Source organism: Mastacembelus armatus, chromosome 13 (assembly GCF_900324485.2).
Source record: "Mastacembelus armatus chromosome 13, fMasArm1.2, whole genome shotgun sequence".
NCBI lineage: Eukaryota > Metazoa > Chordata > Actinopteri > Synbranchiformes > Mastacembelidae > Mastacembelus > Mastacembelus armatus.
In genome coordinates this window covers 11,825,511-11,849,327 of record NC_046645.1, presented here as the reverse complement: position 1 = coordinate 11,849,327, position 23,817 = coordinate 11,825,511, and the positions used below count along the sequence as shown (strand labels likewise).

The 23,817-nt window shown below is 40.2% G+C and overlaps 2 protein-coding genes across 2 annotated transcripts; both read right to left on the bottom strand.

Moving 5' to 3' along the window:
• Positions 1-2,538: 2,538 nt before the first annotated feature.
• Positions 2,539-15,322, bottom strand: LOC113134281 (extracellular calcium-sensing receptor-like). Its single transcript, XM_026313565.1, has 12 exons — positions 15,132-15,322; positions 14,615-14,912; positions 13,685-14,479; positions 13,375-13,602; positions 13,173-13,296; positions 12,056-12,960; positions 5,934-6,091; positions 5,409-5,706; positions 4,532-5,298; positions 4,200-4,464; positions 3,998-4,121; positions 2,539-3,452 (listed from the first exon to the last, which is right to left on the bottom strand). Exons 1-12 carry the CDS (start codon positions 15,206-15,208, stop codon positions 2,539-2,541), a joined length of 4,953 nt encoding a protein of 1,650 aa, XP_026169350.1. The 5' UTR covers positions 15,209-15,322.
• A 4,236-nt stretch (positions 15,323-19,558) lies between these two features.
• On the bottom strand, positions 19,559-22,875 carry LOC113145109 (extracellular calcium-sensing receptor-like). The gene is made up of 6 exons (XM_026331493.1): positions 22,685-22,875; positions 22,213-22,510; positions 21,284-22,078; positions 20,895-21,122; positions 20,693-20,816; positions 19,559-20,472 (listed from the first exon to the last, which is right to left on the bottom strand). Exons 2-6 carry the CDS (start codon positions 22,474-22,476, stop codon positions 19,559-19,561), a joined length of 2,325 nt encoding a protein of 774 aa, XP_026187278.1. The 5' UTR covers positions 22,477-22,510; positions 22,685-22,875.
• Positions 22,876-23,817: the final 942 nt, after the last annotated feature.

Here is a 23,817-nt window from a genome sequence, read left to right as displayed (position 1 = left end):
GCCGCCGGAGAAGTCCAGCACTGCAGTCTCCAGCACCGCCTCGTAGGAAGAAGCAGAGTCGGCGACGGCAAGTCAGTGTCACCCAACCCGATCTTGCCCTCAGAACCATAGCAAATGGAGCCCCCTCTTCCGAACACTCAGCCAGCGGTTCCATCTCATGTCCCCACAGCTTAAGTAACCAAGGCACGTTTTTTGGGTGCATTTTTGGTCCTAAATGATTTTAACCCTCAAAAACATGACACAAACATCCTTCTATATACTAGTATGCGCTTTGTCAGTTTTTTTTTTTAATTTTTTTTTTTGCTCCATACGTCAGCGGTAGGCTTGGACATAGTGCTACAGTTTCCAAAAATCATGGCAGCTGCAGCAAAGTTGGATTGCATTTTGTAAAAGAAGTTCATTATAAGTTTTCAAAGTCCTAAAGCCTCGATAGCAAATTTTCACTGGGGTACCACCGCAGTACTAGCGGATGATGAATCCCCCCACAAAATGCTAAACCACTGTCTTTTCATGTGATTTTTTTTTATTTTTTTTGTTTTAGATTTTCATTAATAGTTGCTCTTTCTTTCTTGTGTATTTATTTTTTTATCGAGCTGAAGTTGCTAAGACTAAACCTGTAGGTTTGCACTTTAATAGGTAAATCTTTGTTTACATTTCGTTTGATGTGGCATTACAAAGTGGTGTCATTTGTTGTCAATATAAAAATTAAACTGTCATTTATTACTTAGAGAAAAGGTAGATTAGTAATTTAGATTAGTCAACTGATGGGTGAAATAGTAAATTAGATTAGAACAATAGTTGTTAGTGGCAGCACTTGATCGCCTCTGTTACGAAGTGGTGGGGGTGTGATGATGAAGGAGTAGAGGTAGGACCCAAGTGCAGACACGAGCAGGTTTTATTTCCCCTGGATCGTCCAGGGCTCAGGGACAAAGTATACAAGAAATCTCTGCCACTTGCGTTTGAGACACAAAAACAAACAGAGACCAGCATGGACGGAAAATACTCCTCAAACTTGTCGTGATACATGTAACGCGATACTCTGACAATGAACAAAGAAACACAGGGGGTATATATAGACAGAACCGAAGGTAATTAACAAAGGTGAAAACTATGAACTAATGGGCAATAAAGTTACCATTATAATCATAAGCCCAGCACAGGAAACCAAAATAAAAGTCTGAGCAAACAGAAACCTAGGTTCATACAGGTTCCTTCTAATTTAACACCAGGAAACTTCTACTTTAACTATGGGTGAAGTACTTTATTTAGCCAGTGCAGAAGGTAACAACAAAATGATAGAAATGCATTATATTCCAATACAGTAATATATATAAATTGTTAGTACTGGTGGTTGTTTGCGTAAGCCTGAGTGTTCTGTTTCACTTTCTTGCAGTGAGTTGGTAAGAGATGTGTGGTTGAACAGCCAATTAGATTCAGCTGTTCCCAATCAGTCATCAGGAGTTCTATTTAAGCCCTGCTCCTCCTGATCTTCAGTGCTGAAGGATTATCTTGTTCTGGTTTCATGGTGCATGTAGCACAGTTCCTGCCTATGGTCTTAAGTCTTTAGTACTCAGTTTAGTTACTAGTAAATGTCAGATAATGTCCTCGGTTATTTCTATTCTTCAGTTTCTTTGAGTTGGGTTAATAATGTTACCTGGTCTCCATGTTCTCTGCATTTGGATCCACAGTGCAAAATGTAACATATATAATAAATTTCACTGTATTCTTGCCCTTTTTTGACAAAAGTCCTAGCTACAAACTCCACTGTCCAAAACTCTAAAGACAGTCACTGGACTGTGACACACAGATGCTGGATTGTGTGCAGAAAGGTGATGATAACTGTCATTGTTTCAAGCCTTGTTAAGGTTGTGTTATTTAGTCTAGTTGCCCTTGTCAGAGTACAGCAGGCCTTGGGGCCATGTGGGCCAAGGTTGACAGCCCTACCAGCCACAGTAAAAGCTCTTTCAGTGAGGAAATGTTGCAGTCAGCTTTCCTTCTGACAGTAAAGAATCAGTTCTCCAGGTGGTCAAATGCAAAGAGGCGCAGCTAAAGACTGTGTGACTGACTTGTGATCAAGTGTTTACATTACAACAACAATTCTTGTCAGTTCTGTGTTTGGTGCACAAATTCTTCCAAATTTCACAAATAAAGCTGGGTTGGTTTATGATAGAATTATAACTTTATGGTAATACATGAAATACACACAAATAAACAAATGATAAAAAAACAAATAAGAATAAAAACAATTGTCTGAGAAAGCTAAGAAATCATAATTGTCTATGAAAATGTACATTGTATTCAGACTGCACTAAATGTGAAATCAAAAAGGATGTAGGCCTACTGTAGAGTCTATGTTGGTTGATTTGACTGTTTATCACATTAAATGCATCAAATGTCATTTGAGTTTTCTAAATAAAGAGAGAAAATACTTTAATAGCACAATAAATGTCAGTAAAATCATAGACTTATCATAGACACATGAAAGCTTGAAAAAATGATGTTAAAACATGCTAGACTGCCTCTGGATTTCTTGGTGGTTCATAACGATTTTGGCATTGCCTTTCCCATCATATTCTTTTTTGTATTCTTCTCAGGTTTCAGTAAGATAATATAACATTTTGGAATGAAAGTACAAATGAGCAGTCCAAAACTGGAGGCCAGAATAGCAAATATCTCTACAGCAACACTGAACTTCCCAGGAGAGCTGACATACGCTGGAATAAAAGTGATCCAAACTGCACAGAATATCAGCATGCTGAAGGTGATAAACTTGGCTTCATTAAAGTTATCAGGCAATTTCCGGGCCAGAAAAGCAAGAATAAAACATAAGATGGCCAGAAGACCTATGTACCCAAGTACAGCCCAAAAGCCTAGAGCTGAGCCCAGGGCACACTCTAAGATGATTTTGTCCTTGAATTGCTTGAAATTCTTAAATGGAAAAGGAGGAGAAATTGATAACCAGAGAATACATATAACAACCTGTATGAGAGTGAAGGCCAGGACACTGAGTCTCTGTTGTACAGGCCCAAACCATTTCATCACATTACTACCTGGAAGTGTAGCCCTGAAGGCCATTAACACCACCATAGTTTTCCCCAGAACACAAGAGATACAGAGGACGAAGGTGATGCCGAATGCTGTGTGTCTCAGCATGCAGGACCAGTCAGAGGGCCGGCCGATGAAGGTCAGAGAACACAGGAAACACAGAGTCAAGGAGAAGAGCAGCAGGAAGCTCAGCTCAGAGTTGTTGGCCCTGACAATAGGAGATTTTCTGTGTCTAAAGAAAATGACTGCAACACCAACAGTCATGAATGTCCCAAATAAGGATGCTGCAATGAGCAACACTCCCATAATTTCTTCATATGATAGAAACTCTGCCTCCTTCTTCACACAGGCATCTCTTCTCTCATTTGACCAGAATTCAGGTTGACATCTCACACAGGTGATAGAGTCTGAAACATGACATAGAAGCATTTATCAGACATGCCCAGTAGAATGACACTACATGATGATGACATACACATTAATGGATATCATTATAAGTATACATTGTGGTGTTGGAAGTTTTGGTATTTATTTATTTTTCTGTCTAAAAATATTTCATAAATTTCTGTTTTTGTCAGAGCTCTGGTAACAAGAATTCACTTCTACTCGCACTCCATCAATGATCTTTTATTTAATTGGGCATACAATTACTAATCCTGTAATGAATCTGAGGTCCACTGAATTAGTGGGCTAAAAATATATTGCTAACATAAAAATATCCTTGAGTTTGAAACATGACAAGAAAGCAGGAGTCAGATCAGGTGCTCAGTGGCTTTACCTTGAGACAAACTACATGACATTTAGATCTTGTAGTGAAAATTGTATATTTCCGATGCACTTAAACTGTGTTGCAAAAGGGGTTTGTGATATTTTGTGTATATATAATTTATTTTGAAAGACAGACTAAATAATAGAAACACTTCTCTGAACCTCACATTAAAGTTTACCAGACCTGTGGTGTTGCTTATTTCTCCCTCTGCACATCTTATACAGTCATAGCAGCAGACAGGTTTTCCTTTCTGGAGAACCTTGCGAGTTCCTGGGGGACATTTCTCACTGCAAACTGACACAGGCACCTGTATAATACAGTAACAAGAATTCAATTAGGAACATTATTCTGTAATAAAGTATTACAATCATCATATTGACTTTACCTGTTTCGAGTTCTGTGCCCACACTAAGGAATTATTTTGCAGCTTCAGCTGTTTGTCTGCAGGTAAAGACGCTTCATAAAGACCAACTGTGACAAAGTCCACAATGCCATTTTCTGTTGGCTGCCAATTTATAATTTCATACTTTGCTGCTGGGTCTCCATTCTTATTAAAGTAAACCTCATCTCCTTCCTTGGTTTTGAAATTAATTGTTTTTATATGTTGTAAAATCTGCAAAAGAATCATATTAGTTAGGATGAACACCCACCTGTTGACATATATTTCACCAATTTATTGTAGATCATACCGTTAATGGATCTAGCTGCACCTTGTACTGACATGTTTGATTACAGCCAAGAATACTATGAAGTGCATGGGCCACAGCATAAACTGCTTTATAGACATTGTTAAATATAGGCATCAGTGACATATCAGTGAAGCCATTTTTCTCTCCAGTCAGATCTTCATGTCCAGTACATTCTCTCTCATTTCCTGTTGATGACTCTGATTGCTTAAACTTACAGCTAAATAATGTCTCCCAGAGCTCAGTAAATATTTCATGACCAGATGAATTGAGTGGCTTCACATTTAATATAAACTCTCTCATGCCACTGACATGTGCTTTGGGCATGGACAGGCCTATGGCACCATCCAGAATGTGATGTCTGTCTGTTTCTGCTGTTTGGGAATCAAAGATCCAGCTCTCACTACCAACCCACTGGTATCCAGTCAATTTGTGTTTCGACAACCCATGTATTAGCACATCCATATCCAAGTATGAGAGAAAAGCAACAATCACCTTGGAGTTTGAAGCCTTGATAATGTCAATTATCTTTCTTATTTTATCTGGTGGATCTGTTCTAAAGAAGGATACAGAATACTCCAGACAGATGCCCAGCTGCTGTGCAGTTTCTGTGAATGTAGCCATGCCATTATTGCCATAATCATCATTAGTTCTAATAGCTCCAACCCAAGTCCACCCAAAGTGCTTGACCAACTGGGCCAGGGCTCTGCTCTGATAGTAGTCACTGGGTATTGTTCTGAGGAAGGATGGGTACTTGGTTTTGTCACTGAGACAAGCACAGGTGGCAAAGTGGCTGATCTAAAAGAAAAAAAAGATTATATCCTAAAATAAAGCAATAAAACATTTACACAGTGACATTTGTTAAAATTTTTAACAACAGCAATTACTGCTTTATCAATTTTACTCACCACTGGGATATAAAAGGGTCCAATGACAGTAGCTATGGCCATGCAAGGAGAGGACGAGGTCTCTCCTATAATGGCCTGTACTTGTGCAGGTTTAGTACATTGTTCCTCAGATGGTGCAGAAACAGCCTCATTACCATTAGCCAAGGCCAGTGCAGCCCTCACACTTCTGGCAACAGAGCCACATGTATCATACATCTTATAGCCCAGAGAGATGCCGGGTAGTAGGTCTGTGCTGTTATTAATCTCTTCAATGGCAAAAATCATAGCCTGAGCACACTGGAACTCTCTGAAATTTAAACTTGATGCAGACAGATTTACATCGTTTTTCTAGTAGTAGTATTTAGTACAATGTAATATAAAACAATGCACAATTAACCTTATTAGTACAACAGAGCATATTTTACTTTTTACAATTAAATAATGTAATTTCAAACTCAGCTTGATAAACTCTGTTTTAATCTGTTTTGTATTTTGGATCCACTTTCAATTTTATATGTATATTCTATATGTATTTGTATGGTTCACCTGGTGCATTCCAGTGGCAGTGGTTTGTATTTGTAGGAATCCTGTCTGTTTTTCCAGCTGCTGTGGAAAGAGAAGATTCCTCCTAAAATGATGTCCCCATCCTTAGAAAGCTGTGGGTTCTCAGGATCCTCTGTCTGCCTGCAAACCAGCTCTTCAGCCTGAGAGAAAGATGCAATAAGCAACAGTTGCAGAAGTGCCCAGCCCCACTCTGGCCACCTCTGTGTCGATGCCATAATGTCTGAAACAACTAAACCACTGGGTGGCATCATGTTTGTCTGAATGTTAGTTAAAATACTGCACAAGTATTTATACATTTCATGTATGTCATGTTTCATCTCTTTGGACATTTAAGTTGCGAAAGATTTGGGAGGTGGCTAAACAGAATAAATAGTTTAAAGCTGCCTATTGTGTGTGTGTCTATTTAATACACACACACGTGCAGAAACTACACAAGATGAACAACTGCACACATGCAAGTAAGTTCAGATACCACATTAGACAATGGAAAAGACAAGGGCACAGTTAAAGACAGTGCAGCACCGACCAGTACAGAGATGTTATAATTAAAGTTAAGTAAACTGCAAAACAAAGTTGAGGAACAATATATACAATATGCCATGAAAGACTGTTGCTTGGCAGACCTAATGTAGATCCATAATTTTATAGATTGATAATATGCAGTATTACTTAGTAGCCAAAAGTGGACAAGATGTCACAGAGAGAATTTACAAGAAATACTAAAATTTTATTTGTGTCTTCATTTGCATATGTGCCAGATGGAGGAAGGTGATGGTGAATTGTAGGGATGATATGCAAACTGCAGGTGGTCCAATAGAGGGGGGTGGGGGACACACTCTTAATATACCTCAAGATGTTCCTCTTAAAGCATTTCATAATAGTGTATGTGAGTTTAATGGGTGAGTAGTAGTTTTTATTATACGCTTAGGGGATATTCCAGAAAGTGGGTTTAGTGAAAACTGAGAATTGTTGAGTTGGGGGAATCTCAGTTTTCTGTTTTAGAAACTGTGATCAATAAAATCTGAGATTAATAAAATAAAAACACAACTAGTTGGGGGAACAACAGAGTTACTTGCTCTGTAACACAAAATATTAGGGTAAATAACTGACCAATCAGGTGCCTCCTTTAATCCGTGTCACCTCGTTCCACCCCTACATGGGAATGATTGACAGGCTTCTTTATCCATACACATTATAGCTTTAGGTGACTCGCACCTCCATAGTAGGAACATATTTGCGGCTGCTTGGACATTTAAGAACAATGTAGAATAATTGCTGCCTGCCATTTTATACATAGAATTACTTGTGCATAATAGATACTTATATTTAGCCTTAGGCTAAGCCGTTTGGCCAGACTGGGGTCTGAGCTTTTGCCGCTCTCATCAGGGGGGGCATGTACGTTCAACAAGCTCGCTACTGATTGGCTCAGTGGTCTCCAAGTGAACATTCTATAAACACCACCTTATTGTTCAAATATGGTATTACTGGCTCCACAAAAGCAACATGTCAATGGCCATAACATCTGACAATGGCGAATGAATTGGCTTCTACATCAGAGGTAGTGAAAAAAATGATTAGTATATGGAATTGCCATATCATACATACATTTTATAAGAAATACTGTTTGACTATTAAAATGCAACCACAGGGGGGCTCAATCCAGTGCCTTCATGTGCCAGTCCCAAGTCTGGGTAAATGCAGAGGGTTGTGTCAGGACATAAAATTTAAGCCAAATCAAACATGCAAATCACAAATATGACTTCCATACCGGATCGGTCGCATCCCGGGGTAACAACGACCACCACTGGTGCTGTTGACTTACGGGGTGATCAGTGGAAATTGGACTACTGTTGGTCAAGGAAGGAGAGGAGGAAGGTGTGTTCATAGGCAATGATAGAAGAAGAAAGGCAGGAGTGTAGGACTTAGAGTAGGGACTTTGAATGTAGGGACTTTGTCAGGGAAAACTAGAGAGTTGGCTGATATGATGGAGAGAAGAAAGGTGGATGTCTTGTATGTGCAGGAGACCAGGTGGAAAGGTAGCAAGGCCTATAGATTAGGAGCAGGGTTCAAGCTGTTTTATCATGGTGTGGATGGAAAGAGGAATGGAGTAGATGTTATCCTGTAGGAATGTTCTGGAGGTGAAGAGAGTATCAGATAGGGTGATGAGTCTGAAGCTGGAAGTTGAAGGTGTGATGTTGAATGTTGTCAGTGGTTATGCCCCACAGGTAGGATATGAGTTAGAAGAGAAGGAGAAATTCTGGAGGGAGATGGATGAGGTGATCCACGGTATCCCTAGTGGTGACAGAGTGGTGATTGGGGCAGACTTCAACGGACATGTTGGTGAGGGAAACAGAAGTGACAAGGAAGTGATGGGTAAGTTTGGTATGCATGACAGGAATGCAGAAAGACAGATGGTGGTAGACTTCGCAAAAAGGATGGAAATGGCTGTAGTTAACAAATTTTTCCAGAAAAGAGAGGAGCATAAAGTGACATATAAGAGAGGAGGCAGGAGCACAAAAGTTGATTACATCTTGTGCAGACGTTACAACCTGAAAGACATCAGTGACTGCAAAGTAGTGGCTGGGGGGAGTGTAGCCAGACAGCATAGGATGGTGGTGTGTAGGATGACTCTGGTGAGGAAGATGAAGACGACAAGGGCAGAGCAGAGGACCAAGTGGTGAAAGTTGAAAAAGGAAGAGTGTTGTGTGGCTCTCAGGGAGGAGCTGAAACAGGCTCTGGGAGGTCAGGAGGTTCGTCCAGATGACTGGACAGCCACAGCTAAAGTGATCAGGGAGACAGGTAGGAGGGTCCTTGGTGTGTCATCTGGACAGAGGAAAGCAGATAAGGAGACTTGGTGGTGGAATGAGGAAGTTCAGCAGTGTGTTAAGAGGAATAGGTTAGCTAAGAAGAAGTGGGACCCTGAGAGGACAGAAGCGAACAGACAGGAGTACAGGGAGATACAGCATAAGGTGAAGGTAGAGGTGGCAAAGGGCAAACAAAGGGCATATGAGGATTTGTATGATAGGTTGGACACTAAGGAGGGAGAGGTGGATTTGTACAGGTTGGCGAGGCAGAGAGACATAGATGGGAAGGATGTGCAGCAGGTTAGGGTGATCAAGGACAGGGATGGAAATGTGTTGACAGGTGCCACAAGTGTGATGGAAAGATGGAAGGAATACTTTGAAGAGTTGATGAATGAGGAAAGAAAATGTCAGATGGCACAGAGTAGAAGAGGTGACTGTTGTGGAGCAGGAAGTAGCAAAGATCAGTAAGGATGAAGGCGTTGAAGAGGATGAAGAGTGGAAAGGCAGTTGGTCCTGATGACATACCTGTGGCGGTATGGAAGTGTTTAGGAGAGGTGGCAGTAGAGTTTTTGACTGGGCTACTTAACAAGCTCTTGGAGAGTGAGAGGATGCCTGCGGAATGGAGGAGAAGTGTACTGGTGCCCATCTTTAAGAACAAGGGAGATGTGCAGAGTTGTGGAAACTACAGAGGAATAAAGCTGATGAGTCACACAATGAAGTTATGGGAAAGAGTAGTGGAGGTTAGGCTGAGGTCAGAAGTGAGCATTTGTGAGCAGCAGTATGGTTTCATGCCAAGAAAGAGTACCACAGATGCAATATTTGCATTGAGAATGCTGATGGAGAAGTACAGAGAAGGCCAGAAAGAGTTGCATTGTGTCTTTGTAAATTTGGAAAAAGCGTATGACAGGGTGTCGAGAGAGGAGCTGTGGTTTTGTAGGAGGAAGTCTGGAGTGGCAGGGAAGTATGTTCGAGTGGTGCAGGACATGTATAAGAGCTGTAAGACAGTGGTGAGGTGTGCTGTAGGGGTGACAGAGGAGTTCAAGGTAGAAGAGGGACTGCACCAAGGATCTGCTTTGAGCCCCTTCTTGTTTGCTGTGGTGATGGACAGGCTGACATATGAGGTTAGACAGGAATCTCCGTGGACCATGATGTTTGCAGATGACGTTGTCATCTGTAGTGAGAGCAGGGAGCAGGTGGAGGAAAATCTAGAGAGATGGAGGTTTGCTCTGGAAAGGAGGGGAATGAAGCTTAGGTGCAGTAAAACAGAGTACATGTGTGTAAATGAGAGGGACTCAAGTAGAACGGTGAGGTTACAGGGAGTAGAGGTGAAGAAGGTGGAGGATTTTAAGTACCTAGGGTCAACAGTCCAGAGCAACAGAGAGTGTGGAAAAGAAGTGAAGAGACGTGTGCAAGCAGGTTGGAACGGGTGGAGGAAAGTGTCAAGTGTGATGTGTGACAAAAGAGTGTCAGCAAGAATGCAAGGAAAGGTATACAAGACAGTGGTGAGACCAGCAATGCTGATTGTTTTAGAGACAGTGGCACTGAGAAAAAGACAGCAGGCAGAGCTGGAGGTAGCAGAGCTGAAGATGTTGAGGTTCTCTCTGGGAGTGACGAGGATGGATAGGATCAGGAATGAGTACATCAGAGGGACAGCTCATGTTAGATGTTTTGGAGAAAAAGCCAGGGAAGCCAGATTGAGATGGTTTGGACATGTTCAGAGGAGGGACAGTGAATACATTGGTAAAAGGATGCTGAGGTTATAGCTGCCAGGAAGGTGGCCTAGAGGAAGACCAAAGAGGAGGTTCTTGGATGTAGTGAATGAGGACATGAGGATAGTTGGTGTGGGTGAGGAGGATACAGAGGATAGGGTTAAATGGAGGCAGATGATTCGCTGTGGCGACCCCTGACGGGAGCAGCCGAAAGGAAAGGACAGACAAAAAGAAAGACTGTTTGACTATTAAATAATTGTTATTGTAAAGCTCTTCTTTCAGTGCTTGGACATTTCACATTTGTAGTGTATTTTCACTCGCTTGTAATATATTTGCAAATGAAAATTGTTAAAATGTGCAGATTTATATTTTTCACCTTGTGTTTTAGTGCCCCTTTAGTTTTTACATTGAGGTAACACCATATGCTTGTGTGTATTGAAAGTGTAGCATGTGCAGCCTGTAGCTTCTCACATGAAGTGCATAAGACTTGCATTTGTGTCTACCAGGGACTTTTTTTTTCATGTCCACTGTTTACAAAAAAGCGCAGAGGAGTCTGCAGTGGTCAATGGTCTACATGGTTCACATAGGGAAACTTGTTGGAAAGTGCAAACTAAGATGTTAGAAGATTTTATATAACTGTGTAAATCAAGCTGTAAAATTCACTGATATATTGATTGTTTTATTAATGCAGCTTTTCTGATTAAGATCATGCTCAACTGCTCACTGTCACTGAATTAATCACAAAATTCAAAATAAAAAGTGTTTAAAGTGCATTTGACCATCAATTTCAATACACTGTGCAATAATTGAAACATTCAATGTAGAACATATTAAAAAATATCTGTATATGCATAGAAAATAAATCGACAAGCAAGTAAAATTTAGGACAGTGAGGCACAGTAGTGAAAGGCATGAAACCCAGCAGATTTCTTATGCAAGGACTCTAAGAATGAGTGCATTATGCAAGCAGAGTGGCCAAAGGGGGGAATATGGTTTCAGCAGAGACACTAGGTAAGAAGGCAAGGAACTTTGCAAAGCTTGATAAATCAGTAACAAACCTCTAAAGTCAGAGTGAAAATGAATGGGGAACCAGTACAGGTGTAGGTACTGATGACAGGATAGGGGTAATATGTGAGTACCTTAAAGATATGTGCACAATTCTGGCAGCAGTGTTTTGCTCTAGTTAAAAACAATTTATGGAAAAATTGGGTATTACAAGGAAATTGCTAAAATAATATCGCTTAAGCTCCTCTCAGAGGAGGTCAGTCAAATCGCTTAGGAAAGACTGCAGAGCACCTGGTGGGTGTTGAAATATAGTGGTCTGGTCTTCCCAGGTAAAGGGGGAGCTGGTGGCTAAGAATTAGTTGACAGCACATGGGAGAAAATAATGAAGACTGAGCTGCTGAGAACTGAAGAACTGAAATATGCAGTGCCTGAGAGGCAGTAATTCAAAAAAAAAGATTGAGGACAGTATTTCTCACTGAGATCAATTTTAAGGCAATAAACAGCTTCTGAGAGACGGTAGATGAGACAATTTTTTTATGTAAAAAGTAGAACGGGACTGCCTCTGACTCTTGATGTTTCATAATGATTTTGGAGTTGCCCTCCCCATCATATTCTTTTTTGTATTCTTCTCAGGTTTCAGTAAGATAATATAACATTTTGGAATGAAAGTACAAATGAGAAGTCCAAAACTGGAGGCCAAAATAGCAAATATCTCTACAGCAACACTGAACTTCCCAGGAGAGCTGACATACGCTGGAATAAAAGTGATCCAAACTGCACAGAATATCAGCATGCTGAAGGTGATAAACTTGGCTTCATTAAAGTTATCAGGCAATTTCCGAGCTAGAAAAGCAAGAATAAAACATAAGATGGCCAGAAGACCTATGTACCCAAGTACAGCCCAAAAGCCTAGAGCTGAGCCCAGGGCACACTCTAAGATGATTTTATCCTTGAATTGCTTAAAATTCTTAAATGGAAAAGGAGGAGAAACTGATAACCAGAGAATACATATAACAACCTGCATGAGAGTGAAGGCCAGGACACTAAGTCTCTGTTGTACAGGCCCAAACCATTTCATCACATTACTACCTGGAAGTGTAGCCCTGAAGGCCATTAACACCACCATAGTTTTCCCCAGAACACAAGAGATACAGAGGACGAAGGTAATGCCGAATGCTGTGTGTCTCAGCATGCAGGACCAGTCAGAGGGCCGGCCGATGAAGGTCAGAGAACACAAGAAACACAGAGTCAAGGAGAAGAGCAGCAGGAAGCTCAGCTCAGAGTTGTTGGCCCTGACAATAGGAGACTTTCTGTGTCTAAAGAAAATGACTGCAATACCAACAGTCATGCATGTCCCAAATAAGGATGCTGCAGTGAGCAATACTCCCATAATTTCTTCATATGATAGAAACTCTGCCTCCTTCTTCACACAGGCATTTCTTCTCTCGTTTGACCAGAATTCAGGTTGACATCTCACACACGTGATAGAGTCTGAAACATGACAAGAAAGCAGGGGTCAAATCAGGTGCTCTTTAGGTTTATCTTGTGACAAACTACATGACATTTAGTAGTAAAAATTCTATATTTCCGATGCACTTGAACTGTGTTGCAAAAGGAGTTTGTGATACTTTGTGTATTTATATTAAAGGGTAGACTAAATTATAGAAACACTTCTCTGAACCTCACATTAAAGTTTACCAGACCTGTGGTGTTGCTTATTTCTCCCTCTGCACATCTTATACAGTCATAGCAGCAGACAGGTTTTCCTTTCTGGAGAACCTTGCGAGTTCCTGGGGGACATTTCTCACTGCAAACTGACACAGGCACCTGTATGATACAGTAACAAGAATACAATTAGGATCATTATTCTGTAATAAAGTATAACAATCATCATATTGACTTTACCTGTTTAGAGTTCTGTGCCCACACTAGGGACTTATTTTGCAGCTTCAGCTGTTTGTCTGCAGGTAAAGATGCATCATGAAGACCAACTGTGACAAAGTCCACAATGCCATTTTCTGTTGGCTGCCAGTTTATAATTTCATACTTTGCTGCTGGATCTCCGTTCTGATTAAAGTAAACCTCATCTCCTTCCTTGGTTTTGAAATAAATATTTTTTATATGTCGTAAAATCTACAAAAAAACTCATATAATAAGTTGTGATGAACACCCACCTGTTGACTGATATATTTCACCAATTAATTGTAAAACTCACCGTTAATGGATCTAGCTGCACCTTGTACTGACATGTTTTATTACAGCCAAGAATACTATGAAGTGCATGGGCCACAGCATAAACTCCTTTATAGACATTGTTAAATATGGGCATCAGTGACATATCAGTGAAGCCATTTTGCACTCCAGTCAGATCTTCATGTCCAGTACATTCTCTCTCATTTCCTGTTGATGACTCTGATCGCTTAAACTTACAGCTAAATAATGTCTCCCAGACCTCAGTAAATATGTCATGACCAGATGAATTGAGTGACTTCACATTTAATATAAACTCTCTCATGCCACTGACATGTGCTTTGGGGATGGACAGTCCTATGGCACCATCCAGAATGTGATGTCTGTCTGTTTCTGCTGTTTGGGAATCAAAGATCCAGCTCTCACTTCCAACCCACTGGTATCCAGTCAAATTGTTTTTAGACAGCTCATGTATTAGCACATCCATATCCATGCGTGCGAGAAAAGCTACAATCACCTTGGAGGTTGAAGCCTTGATAATGTCAATTATTTTTCTTATTTTATCTGGTGGATCTGTTCTAAAGAAGGATACAGAATACTCCAGACAGATGCCCAGCTGCTGTGCAGTTTCTGTGAATGTAGCCATGCCATTATTACCATAATCATCATTAGTTCTAATGGCTCCAACCCAAGTCCACCCAAAGTGCTTGACCAACTGGGCCAGGGCCCTGCTCTGATAGTAGTCACTGGGTATTGTTCTGAGGAAGGATGGGTACTTGGTTTTGTCACTGAGACAAGCACAGGTGGCAAAGTGGCTGATCTGAAAGAAAAATAAATTATATCCTAAAATAAAGCAATAAAACATTAACACAGTCACTTTTGCTCTGAACAGCTGGATGAATTCCAGATTAAAATTTTTAACAACAGCAATTACTGCTTTATCAATTTTACTCACCACTGGGATGTAAAAGGGTCCAATGACAGTAGTTATAGCCATGGACTCAGAAGAAGAGGCCTCTCCTATAATGGCCTGTACTTGTGCAGGTTTAGTACATTGTTCATCAGATGGTGCAGAAACAGCCTCATTACCATTAGCCAAGGCCAGTCCAACCCTCACACTTCTGGCAACAGAGCAACATGTATCATATATCTTATAGCCCAGAGAGATGCCAGGTAGTAGGTCTGTGCTGTTATTAATCTCCTCAATGGCAAAAATCATAGCCTGAGCACACTGGAACTCTCTGAAATTTAAACTTGATATGGACAGATTTACATAATTTTTCTAGTAGTACTTAATAAAATGCAATAGAAAACAATGCACAATTAACCTTATTAGTACAACAGAGCATATTTAACTTTTTGCAATTAAATAATGTCATTTCAAACTCAGCTTAATACTTTTTTATCTGTTTTGTATTTTGCATACACTTTTTTTATTATATCTATATTCTATTTGCATTTCTGTGGTTCACCTGGTGCATTCCAGTGGCAGTGGTTTGTGTTTGTAGGAATCCTGTCTCTTTTTCCAGCTGCTGTGGAAACAGAACATTCCCCCTAAAATGATGTCCCCATCCTTAGAAAGCTGTGGGTTCTCAGGATCCTCTCTCTGCCTACAGGATCCTCTCTCAGCCTCAGAGAAAGATGCAATAAGCAACAGTTGCAGAAGTGCCCAGCTGAACTCTGGCCACCCCTGTGTGTAGAGAACTAAACCACTGGGTGGCATCATGTTTTTCTGAATGTGAGATAAAATACTGCACAAGTATTTATACATGTCATGTATGCCATATATCATGCTTTATCTCTGTGGACATTTAAATTTGTGAAAGCTTTGGGAGGTGGCTAAACAGAAAAAATAGTTTGACGCTGACTATTGTGCGTGTGTGTGTGTGTGTGTGTGTGTGTCTATTTAATACACACACACGTACAGAAACCACACAAGATGAACAAGTGCACACATGCAAGTAAGTTCAGATACCACATTAGACAATGGAAAAGACAAAGGGCACAATTAAAGACAGAGCAGCACCAACCAGTACAGAGATGTCATAATTAAAGTTAAGTAATCTACAAAACAGAGGAACAAATCATACAATATGCCATGAAATGTAAGAGAACTGTTGCTTGGCAGACCTAATGTAGATCCATAATTTTATAGATTGATAATATGCAGTATAATTTAGAGCCAATAGTGGACAAGATGTCACAGAGAAAGTTTACAAGAAAGACAAAAAATTCATTTGTATCCCCATTTGCGTATGTGCCAGATGTAAGAAGGTGATGGTGAATTGTAGGGATGATCTGCAAACTGCAGATTAATGTGCCTCAATATGTTCCTCTTGATGCACTTCATTATAGTGCATAATAATGGGTCAGTAGTAGTTTTGATTATTAAAAATACGCTCAGGGGATATTCCAGAAAGTTTGTTTAGTGAAAAACTCAGAGTTGTTGAGTTGGGGGAAAGTCCGGAGGAAAGTGGCAGTTCAGGTGAGCTCTTCCCTTTCTTTTCTTCAGCCTAAGTATCTTCAACCATGACTTCAGCAGATTGCGATGTCAGTAGAACCTGCGGTGAGTGTGGTACCAGCTACATCTTCGGGGACAACCTGCACCCCCTAAATTAAAAAAAACAGCACACCCCAGCTCACTTAGTCTATAGTGTAACTGGGGGTGGAACTGAGCTCATTACAAATGATGGACGGTCCCTCGGAGGAGAGAGAAGCGACCATCTCCTTTTTACTTAGTCACTTCGCTCCATGCAGACGCGTTATGGCCTGATCGGTGATGTGAATGCAGCCCTCACACTTCTGGGATGCATGTTCTTTCAGTTCTTTCAGATTTAGAGTGATCACGCTGGAGGGTTTCTTCCCCTCTCCGCATGTATCCACAGAGGAAGCTGCTTCACATCTTCTCTGCCCTTTGCATGTTCCACCATGTAATGTGGAATGCACTGCAGAGTTAGGCCATTCGGAATGCTTGTTTGTTCACTACAGAGTGTATTTGCTGAGCTCCCCTCTCTCTGCAGAACATTTGGCTTACTGGTTATGTAACACCATTGCGCAAGCTTACTCCACGTTGGGCAGAGAGCTGCTGGTTACCATCCACGCACTCTCCACTAGAAGAGTGTCATACTTCATGGCTCTCCTGCAGGGGTTGTCAGTGGAAGATTTTTGTGTGGCGGCCTCGTGGCCCTCCTTGCGTTCCTTCGTGCATTTCTACTTGCAGGATGTTGTGGACACTCACACTTCCTTTATTTTATGGACTCTTAGCCCAGTGAGGCGTAGAGCATTTCTGGCTATCGCTTTGACCCATAGCGATAGCCCAGAGGGCTCCGCACCAATGAGACAGAACGTTGGTTACGTATCGTAACCCACGAAAAAAAGAATGGTTTGATTCTTAGGGAAGAGCTCGCCCAAACCTCCGCTTTATATCTGGGAGTTTTGGATGTGAATGGGACACTTGGTTCTGGCGAGGGGGCCCACCCCAGGTGGAATTTCTGTTCAGTGCTTGAAGAAGGGATATGACCCATAACTATAGCCCAGAGGTCTGCGCCCAATTCACAGAATCTTGGGTTATGATACATAACCAATGTTTTCTGTTTCAGAAACTGAGATTGATAAAATATAAACACATCTTCATTGGGGAACTGAGATATTTGCTCCGTAACACAAGATATTAGGGTAAATAACTGACCAATCAGGTGCCTCCTTTAATACACGTCACCTCGTTCCACCCCTACATGGGCATGATTGACAGGTTTGATTGACAGGCTTGTTTATCCATGAAGATTATGGCTTTAGACTACTCGAACTTCAATGGTAGGCACATTTGTGGCTCCTTGGATATTTAAGAACAATGTAGAAAAATTGCTGTTGCCCTGCCATTTTATACGTAGAATTAATTGACCATAACAGATATCTATGTTTGGCCTTAGGCAAAGCCTTATGGCCAAGGCCAGATCAGACTAGGTTCTGAGCTTTTGACGCTCTAATCAGGGGGCATTTACGTTCAACAAGCTCACTACTGATTGGCTCAGTGGTTGCCATGGGAACATTCTGTAGATACTGCCTTATTGTTCAAATATGGTGTTTCTGGCTCCATAAAAGCAACATGGCGATGTCCATAACATCTGAAAATGGCGAATGAATTGGCATCATTCTTGCAGCACGTAATGCTGTGGGTGACATCAGACTGTATAGGTCCACCCCCTATACACTGTCAATGGTCACATCATACTAATGTCTACATAAGAGGTAGTGAAAAAATGATTAGTATATAGAATGGCATACATGTTTTATAAGAAATACTGTTTGACTATTAAATTATTATTGTAAAGCTCTTCTTCCAGTGCTTGCACATTTCGTATTTGTAGCGTGTTATTTTAATTCGCTTGTAAGATATTTGCAAATGAAATTTGTTAAAATGTGCAGATTTATATTTCTCACCTTGTGTTTTAGTGCCCCTTTAGTTTTGACATTGAAGTAACGCCATATGCTTGTGTGTATTGAAAGTGTAGCATGTGCATTCAGTAAGACTTTGTGTCTACCAGGGACTTTTTTTCTCATGTCCACTGTTTACAAAAAGTGCAAAGAGGAGTCTGCAGTGGTCAGTTGTCTACATGGTTCACATAGGCAAACTTGTTGGAAAGTGCAAAGATGTTAGAAGATTTTATATACCTGTGTAAATCAAGCTGTGAAATTCACTGATTTATTGGTGGGTGGTTAAGTACAGGGGTCTGGCCTTCTCAGGTGGAGGGGCAGCTGGTGGCTGAGAATTAGTTGACAAGAAGGAAGGAAATAATGAAGACTGAGCTGTTAACAGTGGAGTGGACACAGAGTCTGTATCAGCAGTCTTATTTGTGCCATTACTTAGTTATATTTTCAGCATTGTGTACATATTACATTCTCTCTGAGATACAGACATGTCGACATCTTCTTATTGAGATTAGCTAATCAACCAGCATGTTAACTAATGTCGACATCTGAGGTACTGATAAAATTATCATTAACCTATAGAATTATTTTATCATACACACTTTTAGAAGAAATACATTTTGGCTGTCAATTAATTAATGAATTACTGTAGGATAGAGAATGCGAAGTGTTAATTTAACCTACACTGTGACGTTACTCCTTGTCCACAATCTTGGTCTTTGGGAGTAGTTGCCATAACATACACAAAAGCAGGAGTCATCAGCCAATAGCAGAAACAGCCAAGAGCCCACCCACAGTGTGCCAAAACCTCCCCCCATGTCACGTCACACACAAATATGTCAGTCAAGCACAGAAAGGAGCCAAAGGAAATGCACTTGGCATGTATTGCAACTATCAAATGAAGAAAGAAAAAACAGTTTGAGCATGATGTGATAAACATACATTCATCTCTTCTTTCTCTGCTTGAAAATTTTATATGACTTGTGCTCGTTAGTTGGATATTTGCACCTGCAGGTGAAATATCTGCACATGCAAATTGTTACAATGTGCACATGTATAAACCCTTTGACTGTAGATTTGTAGGAGCATTTCCTGAAATATGGCCCTAACTGGAAGCAGATGATTTGCCACAGTTTAAACCGATAATATGACTGAACTAATAAATAAGTAGAGAAATGCAGGTTAGGTTAATTTAGCTTGTGCATTTATTTCTCTTTCATGTTGATTGATACCTATAGGCTACATTCTACATATGTTGTTTGATAGGAATGTATCCTGAATTAAATCCTGTCATACATATGCTAGTTCACAAACAAAATAATATAAAGATGGGAAATACTGTAATAGCACAGAGTCAGTAAGTATAGGTGAATGAATATAGATTTCTACTTAACTACTTGATTTCTACTTGACAGCTTGAACAAATTTTTATGTAAAAAGTAGAATGAGATTGCCACTGCCTCGTGGTGTTTCATAATGACTTTGGAGATCCCTTCCCCATCATATTCTTTTTTGTATTCTTCTCTGGTTTCAGTAAGATAATATAACATTTTGGAATGAAAGTACAAATGAGCAGTCCAAAACTGGAGGCCAGAATAGCAAATATCTCTACAGCAACACTGAACTTCCCAGGAGAGCTGACATATGCTGGAATAAAAGTGATCCAAACTGCACAGAATATCAGCATGCTGAAGGTGATAAACTTGGCCTCATTAAAGTTATCAGGCAATTTCCGAGCAAGAAAAGCGAGAATAAAACATAAGATGGCCAGAAGACCTATGTACCCCAGTACAGCCCAAAAGCCTAGAGCTGAGCCCAGGGCACACTCTAAGATGATTTTATCCTTGAATTGCTTGAAATTCTTAAATGGAAAAGGAGGAGAAATTGATAACCAGAGGACACAAATAACAACCTGTATGAGAGTGAAGGCCAGGACACTGAGTCTCTGTTGTACAGGCCCAAACCATTTCATGACATTACTACCTGGAAGTGTAGCCCTAAAGGCCATTAACACCACCATAGTTTTCCCCAGAACACAAGAGATACAGAGGACGAAGGTGATGCCGAATGCTGTGTGTCTCAGCATGCAGGACCAGTCAGAGGGCCGGCCGATGAAGGTCAGAGAACACAGGAAACACAGAGTCAAGGAGAAGAGCAGCAGGAAGCTCAGCTCAGAGTTGTTGGCCCTGACAATTGGAGACTTTCTGTGTCTAAAGAAAATGATTGCAACACCAACAGTCATGCATGTCCCAAATAAGGATGTTGCAGTGAGCAACACTCCCATAATTTCTTCATATGATAAAAACTCTGCCTCCTTCTTCACACAGGCATCTCTTCTCTCATTTGACCAGAATTCAGGTTGACATCTCGCACAGGTGATAGAATCTGAAACATGATAAGAAAGCAGGAGTCCAACCAGGTGCTCAGTAGATTTATTTTGAGACAAGCTATGACATCATTAATTATTTAGATCTTACAGTTCAAATTACAGATACGATCATATATTTTCAGAAGGTTCTCTTTATTTTGTGTATATCATTTATATTAAAGGATAGACTAAATAACAGAAATACTCCTCTGAACCTCACATAAAATTTTACTGGACCTGTTGTTTTGCTTATTTCTCCCTCTGCACATCTTATACAGTCATAGCAGCAGACAGGTTTTCCTTTCTGGAGAACCTTACGAGTTCCTGAAGGACATTTCTCACTGCAAACTGACACAGGCACCTGTATGATACAGTAACAATAATACAATTAGGATCATTATTCTGTAATAAAGTATTACAATCATCATATTGACTTTACCTGTTTAGAGTTCTGTGCCCACACTAAGGACTTATTTTGCAGCTTCAGCTGTTTGTCTGCAGGTAAAGATGCATCATAAAGACCAACTGTGACAAAGTCCACAATGCCATTTTCTGTTGGCTGCCAGTTTATAATTTCATACTTTGCTGCTGGATCTCCATTCTGATTAAAGTAAACCTCATCTCCTTCCTTGGTTTTGAAATTAATTGTTTTTATATGTTGTAAAATCTGTGAAGATAATGAATTGAATTATGAACACCTACCTGCAGCCTGAACAGCATGATGTCATACCAATATAATATATTGCAATAACTTATTTATCAAAATAATATATGGAATTTTTAACTTGATGTAAAATGTGAGATTGAGGTATTTATTGTAGAACTCACCGTTAATGGATCTAGCTGCCCTTTGTACTGACATGTTTTATTACAGCCAAGAATACTATGAAGTGCATGAGCCACAGCATAAACTGCTTTATAGACATTGTTAAATATAGGCATCAGTGACATATCAGTGAAGCCATTTTGCACTCCAGTCAGATCTTCATGTCCAGTACATTCTCTCTCATTTCCTGTTGATGACTCTGTTTCCTTAAACTTACAGGTAAATAATGTCTCCCAGAGCTCAGTAAATATTTCATGACCAGATGAATTGAGTGGCTTCACCTTTAATATAAACTCTCTCATGCCACTGACATGTGCTTTGGGGATGGACAGGCCTATGGCACCATCCAGAATGTGATGTCTGTCTGTTTCTGCTGTTTGGGAATCAAAGATCCAGCTCTCACTGCCAACCCACTGGTACCCAGTCAAATTGTGTTTCGACAGCTCATGTATTAGCACATCCATATCCATGTGTGAGAGAAAAGCTACAATCACCTTGGAGGTTGAAGCCTTGATAATGTCAATTATCTTTCTTATTTTATCTGGTGGATCTGTTCTAAAGAAGGATACAGAATACTCCAGACAGATGCCCAGCTGCTGTGCAGTTTCTGTGAATGTAGCCATGCCATTATTACCATAATCATTGTTGCTTCTAATGGCTCCAACCCAAGTCCACCCAAAGTGCTTGACCAACTGGGCCAGGGCTCTGCTCTGATAGTAGTCACTGGGTATTGTTCTGAGGAAGGATGGGTACTTGGTTTTGTCACTGAGACAAGCACAGGTGGCAAAGTGGCTGATCTGAAAGAAAAAAAAAAAAGAATTATGTCCTAAGACCAATCAATAAACTATTCACAGTTACATTTGATTTAAGCAAGAAAAATACCTTAGGATCTTTTAACAAACATAATTACATATTTACCACTCTTACCCACCAGTGGAATATAAAAAGGTCCAATGACAGTAGCTATAGCTAAGCAAGGAGAGGAAGAGGTCTCTCCTATAATGGCCTGTACTTGTGCAGGTTTAGTACATTGTTCCTCAGTTGGTGCAGAAACAGCCTCATTACCATTAGCCAAGGCCAGTGCAGCCCTCACACTTCTGGCAACAGAGCCACATGTATCATACATCTTATAGCCCAGAGAGATGCCAGGTAGTAGGTCTGTGCTGTTATTAATCTCCTCAATGGCAAAAATCATAGCCTGGGCAAACTGGAAATCTCTGAAATTTAAACTTAACAACAATGGAATAATACAATATAATATAATATAACATATAATTAGAGCAATTGATTGTATTACTATTAAAATACTCTCATCATCAATGAAAACAGTTTATATTGTTTATACATCACCTAATATTTTAATGTTCAAAATTAAATAATTACATTTAAATACTGTAGTTCACCTGGTGCATTCCAGTGGCAGTGGTTTGTGTTTGAAGGTCTCCTGTCTGTCTTTCCAACTGCTGTGGAAGGAGAAAATTCCCCCCAGAACAATGTCCCCATCCTTAGAAAGCTGTGGGTTCTCAGGATCCTCTGTCTGTCTGCAAACCAGCTCTTCAGCCTGAGAGAAAGAGGCAATGAGCAACAGTTGCAGAAGTGCCCAGCCCCACTCTGGCTTCTGTGTGGACGTCATAATATCTGAGAGCTATACCACTGGGTGGAATCAAATGTACCTTTAATGTAAATCAAAACACTGAACAGGTATTTATACATTTTGGATCAGAAACGTCATATATCAGTGATGTTTTATCCCTGTGGACCCAATATTTTGGGTTTAGAAGGATTTATACATATGTATATATACATACATACATATATATATATATATATATATATATATATATATATATATATATATATATATATAATACATACATATATATTTAATATTTAATTGCTAAAGCTTTTGATTTCAGAATATAATGGAGCACAAAATTAATCTGACTATTGGAGACCTGAGCAGTTGAGATGATTTAAACTGATACATCTGAATATTAAAGTTATACTGAAATTACACTTGAGTTATTATAAATTTAGCTCATGCTAAATTGATAGAGATCTGCGAATCAAACCATGGCTATTTCAGTGAAAGTCTGAATTTTGAGTTATGTCCATGGCCTTTGTGAGTAAAAATTACAAATATTAGCTTGTACTGATAGAGAGAAAACAAAATTTCTTACTTTGAGCAGATGCTCAGGTAGATAGTGGACGCTGTTTTTTTGGCGGTCCTGCAAGTGTTTGGGCTAATGCCAGGTGGTTTTTCCTGTCATCAACCATTGTGACCGCAGTCACATTGGAAGTGGAGCTGCCCTTTTTTCCATGAATGTCTCTTGGCTTGAAAGGCTGGGGTGAAACTGGTTCTGCAAACAGGTTTCCTCAGTTGTAGATCTGTCTCATTGGTGCGCAGCCCTCTGGGCTATCGCTACGGGCCATATCCACTCTTCGCGCCTGCACACTGAAGAGAAATTCATTTACGCCCACTCGGGGTGGGCCTCCCTTGTGAGCTCTTCCCTTTTTTCTTTTTTTCAGCCTAAGC

Excerpts from the sequence above, each read along its gene's own strand:
- LOC113145109 (XM_026331493.1), bottom strand. The coding sequence starts at position 22,476 with ATGATTTTTGCCATTGAGGAGATTAATAACAGCACAGACCTACTACCT. Across the intron at positions 22,079-22,212 it reads GACCTTTTTATATTCCACTG|ATCAGCCACTTTGCCACCTG; the intron begins GTGGGTAAGAGT and ends TTTTTCTTTCAG. Across the intron at positions 20,473-20,692 it reads AGAAATAAGCAAAACAACAG|ATTCTATCACCTGTGCGAGA; the intron begins GTCCAGTAAAAT and ends ATCATGTTTCAG.
- LOC113134281 (XM_026313565.1), bottom strand. The coding sequence starts at position 15,208 with ATGTTCTGTTTCCACAGCAGCTGGAAAAAGAGACAGGATTCCTACAAA. Across the intron at positions 14,480-14,614 it reads GACCCTTTTACATCCCAGTG|ATCAGCCACTTTGCCACCTG; the intron begins GTGAGTAAAATT and ends TTTTTCTTTCAG. Across the intron at positions 4,465-4,531 it reads GGCTGTAATCAAACATGTCA|GTGGGTGTTCATCCTAACTA; the intron begins GTACAAGGTGCA and ends ATATGTCAACAG.